Genomic DNA, 13,935 nt, shown 5'->3' with positions numbered 1-13,935 from the left:
AATATGTAATTTATATCATACATACTTGTTGCTTCTACAGGTGCATATACCATCGTTTCACAACCTCATTGCTTGTGGTAAATCTACCTTGGATGGTTACGACATAATGGCTTATAATAAAAAATTTGATACATAATATGAATGGGATTTTGACTTACGTGGGCTGTGAAGCTCTTGCTGTTCTTGTGCAGACTTTTCATGTGTCAAATCTGGTTTTAAAACAGTTTCTAATAAACAGAGGGAGAGTTCATCACACTAAATAAATACACAGACTCACTAATTTAGAGCTTAAATTTAATGACTTTTTTATTCTATCAACGCAGCTGCACAACAGCAGGAGGAGACTGTGACGATAAATCTCTTTTATTAGAACAATGATCCACACATTGATCAATATTGTTCCATAAACTGGTCAATATTGCTCACGCTCCTGAATGAACAGTTCAGTGTGATTTACCTCATTATCACACATTAACTTCTTCTGTCCTCTGCTTCACGTCAGCTTCTCTTCATAATTGTTTGATCATCGTCAGACAAAAGGGCAAAAATACTCACTTTACTCGAATGACTGAAAGGTTTAGTGTTTAGTGTTGCGTGTGTGCGTGTGTTATTAATTGTGGAACTCAAGAAGACAAGCTCTGCTTCAGGACACAGACAACAAACAAAATAAGTTGATTTTTACCAATTTTATTTATTTATTTCCATAGAAAAGTTTGATCTATAAAAACAGAGACTACATCAACATTAATAAAGACACAAATGAATCCCTTCTTTATGACTGATGGCTGAGTCAGAAGCTGCCGTTGCTATGGTAACCAGAGTCAATCAATCGTCATCTTGACTTCTGTTCTGGATTCAGATTTGTGCTGCAGAGCTGATGGGATTAAGTAAAACAGGGTCCTTTGCTGGATTTACACCTACAGAGTTTATCTCTACTCCAGATGGAGGGGCTGAGGCATATAGGCACAGATACTGGGTGAGGTGAGGGACAGGTGACACTTAAACAACAGGAAGCTGCTGATCAGGGATCGAGGTTCAGATTTCCTTCAGTATCACAGTGATCCAGGGATAGTTATCTGTACGTCACTGGGTTTCCCTGCAAACAGGAGCTGATCACAGTCAATTCAGCTTCTTTTATTTTGACAGTTTGACTCAATGTAAATAAATATAAGTGAAGACTTTTAATCTATTTAATGAAACACTATCAGACTTATCATCTGATAACACCGACATTTAAACTGATTTACTCTACGTAGATGCATAAATGTGTGACATTTCTGTAATTTTAAGTAGTTCTTATCACACTGATTCAGTCTATGGTGTGGATGAAACCTCTTTCCTGAATAAGAATTAAGACAATGACTGGACAGTTTATAGGCTCTGATTGGATAAATCTCTGTTGATTTTGGCTGGTTTTCAAAACCTCCAGGTCTGAAGGTTTAAAAAAAAAGGAAAGTGTGTTGGTCCATTAACTGAGGCCAGAGCAAATGATGATGGCAACAAGAAGATGATGGACTCAGTTACCATTTCCCTTCATGTCAAACATAAAACAGATAAAAACAATAATAAAGTGTATCATGATCTGGTGTGTTCCACTAACATCCAGTGAACATCCAGCTAACATTTCCCTGACGCTCTCTCTGACTGAAGCTCTGCAGATGAAGCTCGTCCCGACAACATCACCTGTTTTTAGTGAGCCACCTTCACAGGTGAGTCCACACCTGAACGGTTGAAGAACAGCAGAAAACACCATAAAAAGACTTCTTGAACGCAGACCAGGTGAGGTGTGATGCCGTAGACGGTCGCTATGTAGCTAACATTAGCATGAACTGTTTATTGACCTTGGGCTTCAGCCATCTTTGTGTTTGCAAGACCAGAGGTCATAAAACGTCATCTGAGCAGCAGACGGGTCGGGGCTAACTGGCTAACACGAGGAAACATGAATGACGTATGAATGAACAAAAGTGACGTTTTCACTGTGGAGACAGAACTTGGTGAGTAGACAGCTGCTAATGACACACTAACATTAGCCACATAACAAAACCTCAGCTCCTTTAAAACCTTTTGTGGAATTTTAGTCTGCAGCCAGGAAAAAATGATATATATATATATATATATTCTTTCATTTAGCTAAAATGATGAAATCATAAATCAGAGTGTTGATTTAGTGTCACATAGTTATAATAATAATCCTTCAATAATTAACAATTACAATAAATGAATCAAAAAGGGCTGCAGGGTGGTGTGGTGTTTAGCGCTGTTGCCACACAGCAAGAAGGTTCTTGGTTCAAAAATCGGTTCAAACAGCCCAGGGCCTTTCTGTGTGGAGTTTGCATGTTCTCTCCGTGTATGTGTGGGTTTTTCTACGGATACTATGGCTTTTTCCCACAGTCCAAAGACATGCACATCGGGGTTAGGTAAATCGGAGACTATAAACTAAAAAAATGTGAGAGTGAACGATTGTTTCTGTATGTTGACCCTGCACTACGCTGATTGGCTCCATCCATTCATTTTTAAAACTAAACTTTGTTGATGATAAAATGTTTTCGCTCTCAGAGCAACTTCAGGTTTTTTGGACTAAAACAAAAAGACATTCAGGATGTCACAGTTTAAAACAGATTTTTTAATTTTCACTGAACTGATCGAGTTATCGATGGATTAGTAACTGATCAGCAGCTGGTTTACTGACCAATGTGCTGTGAGTTTGTTCATTATCAGCCAATTAGCTTCTGGGCTGTTTTTTCTTGTCTGATGTTGACAAGGATGAAACAACACTGCTGTTACCATGTAGAAAAAAAATCGGTTTCAAAAGGTACACTGGAAGAAACAATAGCTACCGTGGTTCTCGAGATGAGGCTGGAGGACATATTGGTTATCATCAAAGAGACATTGTCGTTTCCACTGTGACACTGGAGAGCACAGTGGTTACCACTGTTACACACAGGGACAGAACAGTTACCATGCCATCACATGGTCAAACTGTAGCAAAAAGCAGTTGCCTTGGTTACAGGCAATCACTCAATAGTTATCATGACGAAACTGGAGGACTCCCAGTGGTTACCATGGTTATGTTGGACAGAGTTGCTACCTGTGACTTCACTTTTGAGCGCTATTTGTTTTGATGCTGTCACTGAATATCAAAAAAATATTTCTTTTAAAAAATTAAAATAAAAAAAATCTCTCAGCTGGTCCATGTCCCACCTCCAGCTCTGGCGAATCAGATCAATGCATGAGTGATGATGTCATCAGAGGTCCTCGTCCATACTGAAGCTGCTCCTCCTGCTGCTGGTCTTAGAGGCTCCGCAGGACAGCAAGGGGTCGGACATTAGCCCTCCTCCCCCCTCCTCCATCAGGATGTCTCCCAGGCCCTGGAGCTCCGTCAACCCCACGTCAGACATCAGGTCAGGGTGGAAGACGGCGGGGGCTCCCTGAGGCTCATCCAGCTCCACGAAGCTCAGGGCGTCCAGACCCAGTGAGGGAGTCACCAGAGAAGAGGAAGGGGAGGAGAAGGGGTGAGGCAGAGTGTGGGAGAGCAGGGTCTGGGGGTCCAGAGAAGAGGAGGAGGAGGAGGAGTTGGGGGGAGGTGAGGAGGAGGAGAGGCTGTGCAGACGAGCCTGAAGCTCCAGCTCCTACAACAAAGAAAGATTTTATTATAATCTGAGTCATCGTCCCTGTCGGTGACCTTTGACCATTGCAAATCTGTATCCAGATGTGGTTTTCACTAATTTGTCCAGTTTCATAATGAACCAAAATCGTTCTTCACAATCATTGGTGTAGCCTATTAGACTATTATGGATTTTTGGGGGCCGTCTGATAGTGATATGTCAGGTCGGTGTGCATTCAGAAAAAAGTCAACATCCACAGAGGCAGCCAGACCTCTTCAGATCTTCAGCTGTAGGTGTGAACGTTCCCTTGATAGGCCTGCGGTTCTCAGCAGGCAGGGGGACTGCGGTCTGATTTGTTGCTCTGTTGCCATGGCAGTGAACTGCGTTCTCTCCTTCGTGCTCTAGGTTGTACTGTTGGGTTTTGCGTTGTGTGCGAGTTTTGTTTCTATACTAATTCTCAGCATATTCCATCACTCATTGGGCAAATTAGTCAGGATATGAAAACGCAGCTGCTGGTACCTGATTAATTTCATCTGTTGTTCACATTACATTTCCAATTCCTCAAAAGCCTTAAAGTTCAGACTCTGCCTGTGACCGAGGAGACGACTGCTCCCTGTGTTTGCTGGCTAACAGCTGCAAGCTGCCTCGCTACTGCTACCTAACTGGTTTGAAACAGTCACATCCCCCTCCTCACCTGAATGCGGAGTAGCAGGGAGTGGTTGGTATTCTCCAGCCTCCTCTGATTCTCTGCCATCTCTCGGGCTCTCTGCTGTTCTTTCTGCAGTTTGCGGATGTAATCCACTGACGCCTTCAGGATAGTTCCTTTGTTCCACCTCATCTCCCTGATCAACCAATCACAGGCAACGCCTCGTTAACACACAGCAATAACCATCTTAATGAGACGCAGCAGGATAACAAGCTTGATTTACTAGTTATTAAATGTGAAAGATGTGCTTTACAAGTATTAGTAGTACAGCAGTATAAGGAGTAAAGCACTATAAGGCCTTGTTCAAACTACATGATTTTAGCCCAACTATCCACTCACCGACACATTTTGAAACTCAATGACAAAAGCCCCAGATCTCAGCTAAATCTGTGTTCGATCAGTGGCCAATCCCTATGTGTTAACTCTTAAGACACCATTCGAGAGGCTCCTCTTCCTGTGTGGTCCAAACTTGGCATTAGTAATGTAAGTAGTACAGCAGTATTAGTAGTTTTGATACTAGTGCAGTATTGGTAGTAGTTTTTACTGACAGGTCAGTGGATTTCGGGACTAGCGCTCCAAGTTCTTTGATGCGGTCATTGATGTTGAACCTCCTCCTCCTCTCGACTGAAACAGAAAGAATATGAAGGTGACTTCAGATTCAGCTGTTTCAGTAAAACAGCAGCTGATTGGTCAGGAACAGAAACACACTGAAGACTCGGCTGCTGATCACAGTTGATCACAAACATGCAGACTTGAACGTCATCAAACTATTTAAATATTCACCATGACTGTAGTAACATTCACATATCATCAGATCTATGACAGAAAGGAACACGGTGATGATTTTTGTTACAAACAAATGTCCGAAGGTTTTGAAGTCATTCTGAATTATTACTGCAGTACTCACTGAGGTTGTGGCTGTCCTTCTTCTGTCTTTCTTTGATCAGAGTTTTGGTCTCCACATCTGAAACAACAGAATGTCAAAATAAAGATAAACATATATATTTACACACACAAATAAACACACATATTTTGCAACTGTAGAAAATGTAAATGTGTGTATTTTTGAGGACAGATTGAAGCGGCTGTGTCTGAATCTACACAGGTTTGTAGGGAAACTTTGAAATGTGAGGACATCTTTCTGAAGTGTGGACATTTTGAAACATAAACATTTGCTAAAAGAACTTTCTGCTGTTACAGAAGCTCAAACTACAATAAAAGGGTAACTAACTATTTCAATTTGTCAACACTCAAGGCCCAATTTCTATTTGTTTCTGATACTTTTAATGGCAGTCAACAAGTTTTTTTAGTCCTGAACATGTTTGTGGGTGAAATCAGAGAAAACGTCCTTCTCAGTGACAGTTATCTTACTGTGATGAAGACCATGTGATATGACTGAAAGCTCCAAATAAAGTAAACTCCAATTTCCACGATAAAGGACGACCTTTGTCACATAATAATTTCAGCAAAATACTTTGATGAACATCCTGCAAGAAGTTGGTGGAACTATTTAGTTTGTAGTTTTTTTTCTGAAGAACAACATGAGAGTGAAAAATGTGAACTAAATGTTTAGTTACAGAAACTTCAAAATGCCCAAAGCTCTTGTTTCTGTTGAAGCAGACATTCATGTTGACTGAACAGGAAGTGGGAACTGATGATGTGGAAAAATACGACTGGCTCCTCTGTGTGTGAGTGCGTGTGTGTGTGTGTGTGTGTGTGTGTGTGTGTGTGTGTGTGTGTGTGTGTGTGTGTGTGTGTGTGTGCGTGTGTGTGTGTGTTTGTGTGTAAGTGTGTGTGTGTGTGTGTGTCAGAGGAAGTCATAATGTTGACTCATCAAACTGAAGAAGAACAGATTTTACAGCAGAAAACAGGGAAACAGAGGGTGAGAGGGCTTCACTCTCTGAGAGTTGAACTGCGGTCATTCTGTTACCACACATTTACCTGACAGACAATGAACGTAAACGCTGAACCTCAGTCAGTTTGTCCAGCAAAAATTACAATAAAGTTTATTTAGAAAAATAACAATAACATAATAATGTCCTTAGAGTCACCCTGCTATGAACCACAGACTGTAAATAAAGATGGACAACACGACAGCTACCAAAAGTGAAGCCAAATTATCTTGATGGCCCCTTGGTTGCCAGCTGCAGTATAGGTCATAAACCCCGCCCCTCCATGTTAGCAGATGGGACATTTGGTTTTCATTTGTTATTTAATGCTATGAAAACGGAACTGAGACTTCATGATTGACAGCTGTATAGGTATATGGGTGGGACCTTGATACCGTGACTCCACTCTATGATGAATACTGCACAGATTCTGGCTCCAAATGACGTCACCAGCACAAGATGGCGGCAGCCGTAACCAAGACATTTTAGCTTAATTTTTCTACTAAGGGAAGAAGTGGAGACGGTGTCATTCATCTTTATATGCAGTCATTGATCATCTTTATGTACAGTCATTAATTGTCTGGAACCCACCACACATTTCGTTCTTCACGCCATTGAGTCCAGCCGGGCAACTGTTGCTCACGGTGACGGTGGGCGTGGCCATCCCTCCACTGCTGCCGTACATGTCAACCATGGTCCCAGACATGGGCATCTGAAAATAATCAATCAATACACAGAATCAGCTGCTGATAGAGAAACAGACCAATCAGAAGCAATCCAGAGCACCCTGTACTGTGATTGGCTTAAGGATGACCTACCTCATTCACTGCTTCTGATAAACACACACACAAAACTTTTAAGTGTGAATTTGTTTGTATAACATAGAGAGAGGGAGAGAGAGCTCTGCGCAGCTCTTCAATGAAAGAAACCACAAAACATCTTAAAGATCTTTTATGTTCTTAAAAACTTTTATGCGATGTGGACTGCCACATTTGAGGTAATTAATTTGAAACGCTACACATAACTTCAAGTTCAGCAGAAGAGTGAGGATGAATATAATCTAACGTTAAAGATTTCAGGAAGAGATCCAACACTCTTTCTTTCTTGGAAAAGGTCCAGTGTAACCATAGACTGCATATAAAAATTGGACATAGATCCCGGGTCCGGACAGTATTGAATGACCAGCGGAGCGCGACTCTACTGGTGGCAAAATTAAGTCAGTTTCTATTGAAGTCTATGAGAAAATGACCCTACTTCTAACTTGATTTATAACGTCAGAAAACATTTTCCTAAGGAGTTTGTGTTTTCAATCGCTAGTTTCAAGTCTTTGTTAATACATCATGATGTTCATTTTGTAAATTGTGGTCCCATTTAGAGTAAAATGGACGGTAAAGCACAGTTTGTTTTGGGGTTTGGACACCGGGTGATTGACAGCTAGTACTCATCCAATGCGTGCAGGTGTCCGTGAGCTCTCAGTCAGACCCACCCCCCACTCCTCTAAATATGGTCAAAATGCCAAGCTGGAGGCTTCCAAATGGCAGTTCACAAACCAATGGATGACGTCAAGGCGGGTTGCCACTTGGGTGAAACGCCACTATTGTCATTCATTACCCGGTGGGAAAATGTCCACACCATGGCATCCCTAGCACGTTACTAAATAGATTTTACAGTAAGCACACATCTATTTTTTTAGTAGCAAATGCTAGCAAAATGGTTTCACTGTTAAGACCTGCACTGTGTTCATGCATCGATAATAATGCTCCTGTAAAGAACAGTACATCAAGTACATTCTGCTGATCATACTTAACTAAAGAATCCACTTTCCTGTTCCCCTCCACATTCTAACAACAAAGCAGAAAAAGCTCATTCCTTGGACGAGCCTGTCCTCCAGAGCTGTTCAGAGGTCAGAGGTCAAGGCTCAATCTGACTTTAAAACAATACATTTTACCTCTGATTTAATCCTCCTCTTCTCATGGTCCGGCAGTAAAACTAAAATCCTCATCTTCTCTGATTTCACACAGACATGCACACAAACATAAACACAAACAGTCACGCACACTCACACACACAAAGTCAGACTGAGCAGTTCTCTTCCTCTTTCTGTTTGGACGACTGTTGAAAAATGAGGAAACGTCTCTTTAAGAAAGAAAGAAAACCCTCCCAGTGAGCTTCATTATCTGACAGACACAGACACAGACACACACACACACACACACACACACACACACACACACACACACACACACACACACACACACACACACACACACACACACACACACACACACACACACACACACACACACACACACACACACACACACACACACACACACACACACACACACACAGCTGACGAAGCAGAAACAAGGAAGTCTGAACTGAACTGATGAGTTTTAAACGTCACCATCAGTTAGTTTGGGTTTTAGAAAAAACAACCCAGCACAGACCTGCTGAAGGAGACAGCCTTAATCCAGATGAATCCAGATTTAATCCCATTTCAATCCAGCCTTGATCCGGTTTAATACAGATTTAATCCTGTTTAATCCCACTTTAATACAGCATCAAGTTTAATCCAGCTCTTAATACAAATTTGATTCAGATTTAATCCACTTTTAAATCACATTTAATCCACTTTTAAACCAATTTTCATCAAGGATTAATCCGGTTTAATATGGTTTTAATACAGTTTCAAACAAGATTTAATCGAGCATCAAAACAGATTTAATCAAGCCTAAAACCAGTTGTAATCCAGATTTAATGCCATTTCAATTCAGTTTAAAACAGCCTTAATCCAGATTTAATCCATCTTTAAACCAGATTGCAACACAGCCTTAGACCAGTTGTAATCCAGATTAAATCCATCTTTAAACCAGATTAAATCAAGCTTTAAAAAAGGCCGGAAAAGGGCCTTATGCGCCGCCATAAAGTGTCCATGTGGGTTGCTCAGTGAGTGTGTGTGTGTGTGTGTGTGTGTGTGTGTGTGTGTGTGTGTGTGTGTGTGTGTGTGTGTGCGCGCTACCGTGTTGGCGAGTTGCAGTCCAGAGTCGATCAGTGTCAAAAATTCATCATTGAAGCTCGATTCCAGACTGATGATGTCATCAATGAAGGTGTCTTCAATCTGAATGAAGCAGTCACAAAAAATTGGATGATAAGAGGGCCCCCAACCCCTCCATGTAGGAGCAGCCCCAAACACAAAGAGACACAAAACAACTATAAATGACACAGCCACGTGTTCATGTGTATATGACTTCATGTGTTCATCTGTTCATATATTAATGTGTCCATCTGTTCATGTGTGTTCATCTGTCTTCATGTGTTCATTTGTATATCTGTCTTCATCTGTTCATCTGTTTGCGTACTGTATGTGTTCGTACTGTATGTATTACTTACTGTTTAGATGTATATTTATGTGTCCAAATCAACCCCTACCCCTACAGTGTGCATTTTAGAGTGAGTTTCCTATTTTGTAGTAATATCTGAATGCTTATAATTAAATTTATTATACCCTATAAAGTGCACTTATTGTATCTCACAATGCATTATGAAAAGTAGTGTTTTTTATTTGGCGATGAGTTCACTTTTTAATCCACTACATAAAGTTCCCCTAGGTAGTGAGTAGGGGGTAGTGAATGAGTGGGTGATTTCGGACACCTATTACTTCCTGTTTAGATGGCTTTATAATTCTCACTTCCTGTTTGCTCTCCCCTGGCTGCAGTCCTGGAGCACAGCCCAGTTGGGGGGAGTGGCTTGGGGATGGTCCAGCTGACTTCTGATTGGCAGTCTTGGGGGTAACGGCGGTCTGAGCGGTGGAGAGATACTGGCGCACCTGCTGCTTCTGAGCCTGCTGGATGTGATACCTGGTGGGGTTCTCCAGGTGAGTCTGCACCTGAGGGACACACACAGTTGGACATGTGTTTTATAGGAAATGTAGGAAAAATAAGAAGTCTCTTGTCAAATAAATGAAGAATCAGAGAGAGGGACCGACAGACAGACAGGCAGAGAAAGAGACAAAGAGGCTTTTTTTTTTTTAATGTTATTTCTTTTTTCCTTTATGATTCTTTTTCTTTCTCCTCCTCCTCCTCCTCCTCCTCCTACCTTCAGCACCTCCACAGGGACCTGAGCAGGAGGTCTGCAGGAGGAGGACACTGAGATGGGGGAGGAGGAGGAGTCTGCTGTGCGGAGCTGTTGCTGATGTTGCGCCTCCTTCTGCTGCTCCTCCAGAGCCTGCTGACGCATCAGGTCCTGACGCATCAACACCCTTCCGGAGAGGAGAGGAGAGGAGAGGTGAGGAGAGGAGAGAAGGTACAGGTTATCATCTGACTGAGTCCACATTCAGGGCCATCGCCCCCCACAGGAGAGCGAGAGAGTTAAGATGTGTTGGAGTGTGTTACCTGGATGACATGATTGAGGGCAGTGAGGATGATGTTGAGGAGGAAGAGGAGGCAACTGCTGCTGAAGAACTGAGGAGAGGGAGAGAGAGAGGATGACATCATCTGTGATTACATGACATCATACTGTGTTCAAATGATGTCACCAATGTCAGCTGCTGTCGCTGTGGAAACCGAATCCTGTCACAGAGGTCAGAGGTGTGTGTATGTTACCTGACGCTGATTGGCTGACTCTTGATCTGGTAGAAGGTGTCGAAGCTCGAGGGCAGCAGACTGTCAACCTCGATGTCAGCAACGATCCCAGACTCCACCCTGACAGAGAGAGAACCAATCAGATGCCTACTCAAGCAAAGAGGAGGAGGAGGAGAAGGAGGAGGGGCCTGAGTGAGAGAACGCGGAAGCCATAAAAAAACACTTCAAATGCGGCTAGTGTCACAGTAAACATCACATCACACGGTCACATGGACATGGGAACCTGTGTCATATGAGCAGACCTAAAGAGAACACCCATTGACTTAGACTGTATATGAAAATGGATGTAGGGGAGTATGGAAAATGAAGTGCCTGAAGCCTGTGTTATCTGGAATGATCAGCAGAGCGCGACTCCATAGGTTGCAAAAACAATTCTGTTTCTATAGAAGTCTATGAGAAACTGACTCTACTTCTCACTGGATCTATAACGTCAGTAAAGACTTTCCTGAAAAGTTTATGGTCTCAATCGCTAGTTTCAAGTCTTTGCCAATACAGCATGATGTACATTATGTAAATGGTGGTCTCATTTAGAGCAAATAAATAGACAATAAAGCACCATATACATTGGGGTGTAGATACTGCGTGATTGACGGCTCAAACTGGCACGTTCGCGACGCACATAGACATACACCTGTGGCTCTGTGGAGCCAAACAGCTGGGAAGTGGACACAGACCACTGTATTTGTGACGTAAGTGATGTGTTTATCTTTGTGGTTGAAGTTGCAGTTCCTCTAATGTCCACCAGGTGCTGAGAGAGAGTGAGACTTTCAGAAACACAGGGAGAGAGGGTGGATCACTCTGCTGTTCTGTTCCTGTGGTGACGGATGGGGTGTGTGTTTGTGTGTGTGTGTGTGTGTGTGTGTGTGTGTGTGTGTGTGTGTGTGTGTGTGTGTGTGTGTGTGTGTGTGTGTGTGTGTGTGTGTGAGTTTGTTTCTGCTGACTCACTGCAGCCCCCCCTCCTTACACTGTAAAAAAGCTGCAGTGTTTTTAATCGTCCTCCTCACTTTCAAAGCTTCAAGTTGATTTATGTTTTTTTTGTTATTTACACATGATGAAAGACAAGTTTCGTGCTCAGTGATGTTACAGAACTATACAACAACAACAACGCAACAGAGTAGACAGACAGACCCAGAGCTGAACCATTGACTGTAAATATAGATGGACTTCATTGATCGTCTTTATGTTTGTCTTGTCTGCAGACAGGTGTGTGACCTCATCCAGCAGCACACATGTCTCAGCCCTGGGTTTTGGCTGTCAGGTTGTTTGAGCTTTGTGAACAATAAACAGTAGAAAACTTGAAAAGCTTCAGTTTTTTTTAACGCCTGCCTTTGATTGGTCGAAAATAAAAAGCCTGTCAGACTCCGTCTAGCACTGTAAAAACATGCTGCGGTTAAAACACCTGGAAACCGGAGAGACAAAAACATCTGGCAACAATGTTCTTCATAATCATGGTGACACTGTAAACAATGACTATTTTTCCACTTAATCTGTTTGTGTGTGTTTGTAAGCACGGTGTGGTGGTGGGAACCTGAGGAGGACGAGTCTCAGCTTCTCTCTCTCTTTCCCCTGGGAAAATACCTTTGTGAATGTGTGTGTGCATCTATGCATGTGTGCGTGTGTGTCTGTGTATGTGTATGTGTGTGTGTGTGTGTGTGTGTGTGTGTTAATCTTGGATGAGTCATTACACCAGGAGGCAAAGAGGATCAAAGTTCAAAGTTCACCATCATCATCCTAACTTGTACAACACTCACTCAGCACTTTTTTGACTTGTCTCTTCATGTGGTTGTTGAAGAACATGTCACACCGAACTCGATTCATAACTTTGGCTAATTAAAGATTTATTGTTTGACTGCTTGTTATTTCCACGCCAGCTTCACTGAAAGGTGACTGAGATGAATGTGAACAGCGCAGACTCTTCATCATCAGCACCAACAGTTCTGCTCAGTTGAACTGGAACATGTATAGTGGTAATGCTCTGCCTGTTTTGCCAAACTGTATAACACCTCTGTGCTTTAGTCTAAGTAATTCTCGACTCATTTATTTGCCTCATATGCGAGATAGAAGTATTCCTTCAGATCGATCAGAGCAATCAAAAACATGAATTTAATGAAGAATTGTAACTTTAGTGAATGAGTAACTGTCTTGTTATTTATCTTAGCTGCAACAGCAGGTTTGTTACTTACTGTATTACATTAGGTGTGCAGTGCCATTGCCGATTTTACCAGAAGATACTACACATGTAAATGATCTCTTCAGGCATGGTCAGTAAATATGTCATTGGACTGTAGAGACACGGAGGCGTTAAAAGTACAGCATTTGGAACGGAGTTTGGCGTAAGCAGAAACAAGGGTAAACTTCCGCACTCACTGGATCAGATTAAGTGTTTCAGCCGAGTCCAGGATGACGAACACCGTCTGCGGCTGCAGGATCCCGGCCTCCTGTCGCACCGACTCGGCTCCGGTTTGGTTCACCTCTCCGGTCTGGACCTGGACCGAACTAACGCCCGACATTTCTCCAGAGACAGAGACGATTCAACAGCAACGGAACCAGAGAAAGTCCGACCAGGAACAGCAGCCCGTCCAGTTCTCAAGTTCAAATACGTTTCATATCGATGGATTGGATACAAGTCGCAGATAAGTCGCAGTTCTCTCTCTCTCATCACACACACACACACACACACACACACACACACACACACACACACACACACACACACACACACACACACACACACACACACACACACACACACACACACACACACACACACACACCGGACATGGGCCGACCAATCATCTGCTGGTCTGGCCACTGCAGACCAATGGGAATGCGACTGTGTAATCTCATAGCCAATGAGCTGCTGGTGCTGTGGAACGCTCGGAGATCGCTTGTTTCTGTCTATGGTGTTCCGGGAAGAGGTGGTGGAGGGGGAGTGACGTCAGTCCAGCCGATCGGCCGAGCTCAGAGTGGCAGAAGAGCGGACCAATCAGGGAGGCTTCGGGGGGGTTTCATCAGCCATATGACGTCACAAATAATTTGGGACAAACTCACTAAGAGAGACTCCAGCCTGTTTGTACATATCATTATTATTA

At 42.7% G+C, this 13,935-nt stretch overlaps 1 protein-coding gene across 1 annotated transcript; it reads right to left on the bottom strand.

The window, feature by feature from the left end:
• Positions 1-671: 671 nt before the first annotated feature.
• On the bottom strand, positions 672-13,536 carry tfe3a (transcription factor binding to IGHM enhancer 3a). Its single transcript, XM_035645225.2, has 11 exons — positions 13,211-13,536; positions 10,805-10,903; positions 10,595-10,663; positions 10,299-10,461; positions 9,892-10,089; positions 9,223-9,321; positions 6,792-6,912; positions 5,219-5,275; positions 4,860-4,935; positions 4,300-4,447; positions 672-3,629 (listed from the first exon to the last, which is right to left on the bottom strand). Exons 1-11 carry the CDS (start codon positions 13,351-13,353, stop codon positions 3,246-3,248), a joined length of 1,557 nt encoding a protein of 518 aa, XP_035501118.1. The 5' UTR covers positions 13,354-13,536; the 3' UTR covers positions 672-3,245.
• Positions 13,537-13,935: the final 399 nt, after the last annotated feature.

The sequence above is a fragment of the Scophthalmus maximus genome, chromosome 3 (genome assembly GCF_022379125.1).
Source record: "Scophthalmus maximus strain ysfricsl-2021 chromosome 3, ASM2237912v1, whole genome shotgun sequence".
NCBI lineage: Eukaryota > Metazoa > Chordata > Actinopteri > Pleuronectiformes > Scophthalmidae > Scophthalmus > Scophthalmus maximus.
The sequence above is the reverse complement of the archived record's forward strand: the minus strand, read 5'-3'. Positions and strand labels throughout refer to the sequence as shown.

Bases quoted from the DNA above. Each gene is read 5' to 3' on its own strand.
- tfe3a (XM_035645225.2), bottom strand. From the start codon at position 13,353: ATGTCGGGCGTTAGTTCGGTCCAGGTCCAGACCGGAGAGGTGAACCAA. The intron at 10,904-13,210 runs GTGAGTGCGGAA...TCTCTCTGTCAG, and splicing joins GAAACACTTAATCTGATCCA to GGTGGAGTCTGGGATCGTTG. The intron at 3,630-4,299 runs GTGAGGAGGGGG...TCTTTGTTGTAG, and splicing joins CCCTGCTACTCCGCATTCAG to GAGCTGGAGCTTCAGGCTCG.